The 5,513-nt window shown below is 37.4% G+C and overlaps 1 protein-coding gene across 1 annotated transcript; it reads right to left on the bottom strand.

Moving 5' to 3' along the window:
- Nucleotides 1-1,601: 1,601 nt before the first annotated feature.
- Nucleotides 1,602-4,728, bottom strand: LOC112525549. The gene is made up of 3 exons (XM_025135716.1): nucleotides 3,779-4,728; nucleotides 2,229-2,305; nucleotides 1,602-2,131 (listed from the first exon to the last, which is right to left on the bottom strand). Exons 1-3 carry the CDS (start codon nucleotides 4,592-4,594, stop codon nucleotides 2,008-2,010), a joined length of 1,017 nt encoding a protein of 338 aa, XP_024991484.1. The 5' UTR covers nucleotides 4,595-4,728; the 3' UTR covers nucleotides 1,602-2,007.
- Between the last annotated feature and the right edge of the window lie 785 nt (nucleotides 4,729-5,513).

Below are 5,513 nucleotides of genomic sequence, written 5' to 3'. Positions count from 1 at the left end.
CCTCTACGTCTTCTCCCCATCTCCAATGTGAGATTCAAACTTCACCATGAGTTATTAAAAGTTCTCTCATTCATCTCTAATTCAATTGCTGTAGAATTCACGCTCTCGGTCTCGATCTCTTGATTCTTTGCTCTTGGTGTAAATCGAACACATTTGTGAAGTCGTTTAAATATATTGGATTTTAAACTGTCATACAATTTTTTTCATCKATAGAYTGTAATTGGAACCATAACTCTTATTTGTTCAAATTGTATTAATATGTAAAGACCAAGTATAACTTATATCATCGTTAATTTTTTTTTAATAAAACCAGTGAAACTTCAAAATCGTTAAAATTCACAGCTCCCGCCGTATTACACGGGTACACAACTAGTATTGTATCGAAGAAAAAGAAATATATGGATTCACATCTGATTTTGATTGTTGGTTTAAATATTTGGGTTTTGTGTCGACTATTTAACTTCTCTCACTTATTTGGATACATGATGTTTGCATTTCTTTTATGAAATTTCACGCATCGATATTTCCATATGTTCTAGAAAGAATGACACTAAATATTTCCATCTGTTCTAGAAAGAATGACACTAAAAACCGAGTCGATGTTTCCATCTGTTCTAGAAAGAATGACACTAAAAACCGTTATCCTTGGCGATATGGGTGTCCATCGATTCACCTCACTGAACCAATCTAATAGATTTGCAATACCAATCGTTGTTAGCTTGTGCTTTTCCCCTTCATTTTCAACACTCTACTTGTTCCTTGGTCCACTTTTGGGACCCCCAAACATGGTCGCCATCCTCGAGTCTTTGTCGCACTTGTGAATGTCTTTGATATGTTTGAAAGGGCGGGCTAAATGCACCCCTACCTATTAATTTCCCTCTCACACACATCAATATCAAAACTTAATTTTAACATCTCCAATGCATAATTTAACTCTGATTAACATTTCCAATACAGGCTAAATACCCGTATCCCTGCCTAATGGCTATCACCATAGAAAAATACTATTTCATTCTATGAAAAAGCTGCAAAATTTACTAATGAAACCACCAAACTTTGTCGTGGTCTTGGAATGATGATTGGTTAGCGACCAGGGCTACAACTATTCATTGGAACCAGTTTAGTTTGTAGGATCCTATGGAATATGAATTTCTTGAGGGAAAAAACTGCAAAAGGTCTTTAAAGACACGAACATACTTCTATCCTAGAGGTCGATGTTGAAATCCCCCTTATGTGCCAGGTATAAGTGCATAAACACAAACCCGATATGTATTTTAGTAGGATTGAATTGTACATTACAAGTGTTTTGATCGAGTTAGAATTCACTAGGCCGAAATAATTAAAGTTGGGTAATTCAAATGCCCTCAATCCGACCAACCAATTCATCTAGCAGCCTTAGGCACTTGATGGGTTGGTAATAGGAATGCTGACAAGGAAATGTTAACAATAAAAGGGTCTTTAGTTTAATGATATCGAGTAACCCAATCTTCCTAGAGGTGAAAGGTAGGGAGTGAGGTAAAAGACTCGTTTCCCTAACCCCAATGACTCTTGTACACATGGAGATATCCATCTTTAACGATAAAAACAAGATCCATCTTGCACCATACGTTATATAAAGGTTTCCTAGGTCCGGCTCGAAGAAGCAAAAAGAAGTAGCAACAATGTAAATAAGGCAAGCATGCATGTCTAAGATAAAATTGGGAGTCTACTAAAAAGGGGGGCTACCCTCTGCTATAAATTGCGAAGCAAGCCAGCGACAGATTTGGCATATTGGACACCTTTCTTCAGAAAAATATTCAAACCAGAAGATAAAAAGGTTCGGAACTTGTTTGCTTTATGGCAGCCGGCTGGCATCACAAGATTACCTTCCCCTTGAAGTTAGATTTCATTTGAAAGCAATTCAACCCAACTTCTGCTTCTGCCCATGCCATTAACCAAGATGTGTCTTTATCTCAAGCTCCTCCACCACCCAGATCTTCCAAATACCATATCTATCAAACCCTTTTACTATTTCTGCGTAGATTTCACACAGCTCTTTGAAATGCCTGAAATATCCTTTTTATTTGTTGTCGGAATGCTTTTAATAATAATCACAGAAGACCCTCCATCTATTTGTTTCTTGAGGGAAGAACTGCAAAAATAATGCCCGTGAGGGGAGAACAAACTATTTTTTTCCTACAGTCCTATACTATCAAGAGTGTACTTATGTATGGTAAGACATCACATGCCTCTTTTCTTGTACTTGGCTACAATTATCCTGCTTCTTGTCATGCACTGCTACCAACGTCTTGCACTGTTCATGTCCCTACAAATGATAATATAAAAAAATTTGAGTACTTGCTCAGCCCCTTATATCGCATTCCATGAAGAAGCGTTGTAAACCAACTACGGTAACGTCATTTAATGAGAACGTGATGTGCTGATGAATTTTTTTTTGTTAACAATGCAACTCTTGATAACCTAAAGCAGAAACTATATATCTAATATGTCATTGTATTCTTTTTATGAAGCTTCTATGTAGAGGAAGAGTATGTAAATCAAAATAAGAAATTGCAACTTTTTAATTGATATGCATGGATCAATAATTAGTGATTAGATAACACAAACCATCTTTCAACAATGTGGAATAATATCATCACAATTCAGTAGAATAGGCGGCTGCTGTAATCCCAAACAAAGTAACACAACTCAATAAAGCACAATTCCACAAGATCTTGGAAGTCGTACTCAAACAGAAGTACTAGGTGCTTTATGATCATACTAAAATAAATACATATGAGCAAGGACCTACAAGAGTCGACGTAACTATTAAAATGACTATTCCTCGAGGGGAAAACTGCAAGTAGTAGTTGCAACGTGATCAAAATTGGTCCAAGATCATTGCCATGGACATTTATTAGCATATGGTCGGTCCATCATGCCAACTGTGTTTATTCACCATCTGGATAGATGGCATATGACTTAAAAGAGGTGACAGAAGACCATCTAAATTAGCTCATCGATTGCATATTAGTTGGGAAAATTGAATCTAAGCCTTTCAAAAGATTTTGTTGTGCATAGGTCCTGCATATCATCTTTAAATCATCATTGCTATAGACATTTTAGAGGGGTACAATGCATAACAAGTTAGCAATCACACCGATTAATGCCACTCAACCATGATAATAACTTCTCAGAGAAATTTAGCAGTGAGGCTGCTTCAAACTAGAAATCAGAGCATACACACATGAAATCATAGAACAAGTAACTTTTTTCATAAGTTAGCTAGAACATTTACATAGGTGCCCACACCTCGTAGATACAAATAAAAACACAAACAGATTGGGGAAACATGATTAATGCGGAGGCACAAAGCAAAATCAGTCAATGATTATAGTTATAGATAGAAGATTTTCCTAATTAAGGAAATTATGCATGGACCCGCAATGTTCAATGCCAGCGTAGGAAAAACCCTGAAGTGAGTGCCCTTATATAGTTTTCCATTGTCTGAATTTTAGGTTGTAGCAAATGAATAACTACAAAGTAATCAGCATGATATTTTTATGATTCTTCCCATGATCCAAATGACAATGCAGATCATCTTAACATTCACACCAACTCTAATCAAGCAGCAATCAAACTATCTATATACATCTTAAACATGCGTTTCATAAGTCATCACATAAGAGAAATCCAACAAAACATCATGGAGATCACAAGTATTGGCACTAAAATAACAGCACTGGTCATCATATACACATAGAGACTGAAAACAGAGGTTGAATCTGAAAAGGTTTACCTGAGTGGATTTTGATCGAACTATAGCTTCATCGTTCTCGACATACTTGGATGAATTGCAAGCCTTCAACCTCTTCTTTTTCTTCTTCTTCAACCCGCCCTCTTCTACATCTCCCGACTTGGATGAAGAACTACAATGCTTCAATTTCTTCTTCTCTACATCACCATTCTCATTCATAAGTTCCTTTCTCTTCTTTCTATCACCGCTCATTAATCCCTTGCCTTTCTTATCCCCAACCTTCCAAACATTCTTTCTCCTATACAACATCTTCTCAAACTTCCAAGATGGAACACTAGTATCGATAACCGTAACCTCTGTTTGCGAATAAGCCGAAAGATCCCAATAACCTTTCTCCTCCTCCTCTTCTACACGCTCCGTAACCTTCAACTCTTGATTGAGCTCCTTTACTTTACGTCTATTGGTGAGAGTCAATGGCAACAACGGCGAAGAATCCTTGTCCTTTTGAACAGGGACGTCTTGAGCATCCGAATTTGTCGAAAGAACACAGATTCTAGGGCACTGTTGTTTCCTACAATTCTTTTTCCTCTTGATTCTCGACGAATCCTGAAATTCTCCCATTTGAAACAGCTCCGACAGTACATTGTTTATTATATCACGCCCTTGGATGGCTTCACCATCATCACGTTTCTCAAGACGGGGTCTTTTATCCAGAGGAGCAGAATCCGTAGACGTTTGGGGATCAATTTTGTGGAGCGAATTAGAGAGGAAGTGCTCCAGGTTAATGTGATCGGAATCCGGAAAGCCTCTGGAGGAGCGGAGGCGGTGGAGCCATTTGGATGACTTGGAGGAGAGCATTACCGGATTGATCGAAATTGGATAGTGGAGTTGGAGAAGATTTGGGATTTGAATTTAGGGTTTTGGAGTTGACGTTGGGTTCATCGGTGAGAAGGCGTAAGAGTAAAAGACGGTGAGTACACGTGGCATCCAACACCGCTTTTATCCGACTGTCGTCATGTTTGACTTCCTTTCCAACAATTCAAAATTATAAAAAGAGGAGTAAATTTTATTTTTGGTCCATGAGGTTGTCCGTCGCTGTCAAATATCTTTCTTATTTTAAATAATTATACTTTTGTTACTTTGGTTGTTAATTTGTTACATTTTTGGTCCTTATCACTAACTCGTGTTAAATTGATTCGTTAACTTAAGGGTATTTTGGGTTTTTTAACTTCTTTTGTCCTTTTCTCATTTTACTTTTATTAAAATATTATTTTTTATAACCCCGACCCAGATCCAACTATCTTCTTCGGCCAAAATCCTTTCTTCAATAAAGGCATCAAATGAACCCACAGATCAATTTTTACACAAGCAAACCCACATATCGTTCGAGCTCATAGGGACAAACAACTATGACAGATCACTACCTGCAACAACAACAAAGAAGAAGAAATGGGGGGGGGGGGTATTGTTTGGGGTGGATTGCCGTAGAAGAAAAGGACAAATCATAGGGACTAACGACAATTATCTTCTATGGAGAATAAACACAAGCAGGAAGGCCCAAAAAAGCAAAACTATAAACTTATTTTTAGATCCGACGAATCAAAACCAAACCTAAAGAGATGGAGGTCGAGACTATGTAACTCTCCGTTGAAGCAAGCAAAAACAATGGGGTTTTGTAGGTGAAAGCTTACATTCTATAACTCTCTATCAAAGCAGATCACTAGAAATAAAAAGGGGGCAAAGAAAATTTGAGATACTCGTAAAGATTGTCAGAGCA

The sequence above is a fragment of the Cynara cardunculus genome (genome assembly GCF_001531365.2).
Source record: "Cynara cardunculus var. scolymus isolate 2C chromosome LG 13, CcrdV1, whole genome shotgun sequence".
Lineage (NCBI taxonomy): Eukaryota > Viridiplantae > Streptophyta > Magnoliopsida > Asterales > Asteraceae > Cynara > Cynara cardunculus.
The sequence above is the reverse complement of the archived record's forward strand: the minus strand, read 5'-3'. Positions and strand labels throughout refer to the sequence as shown.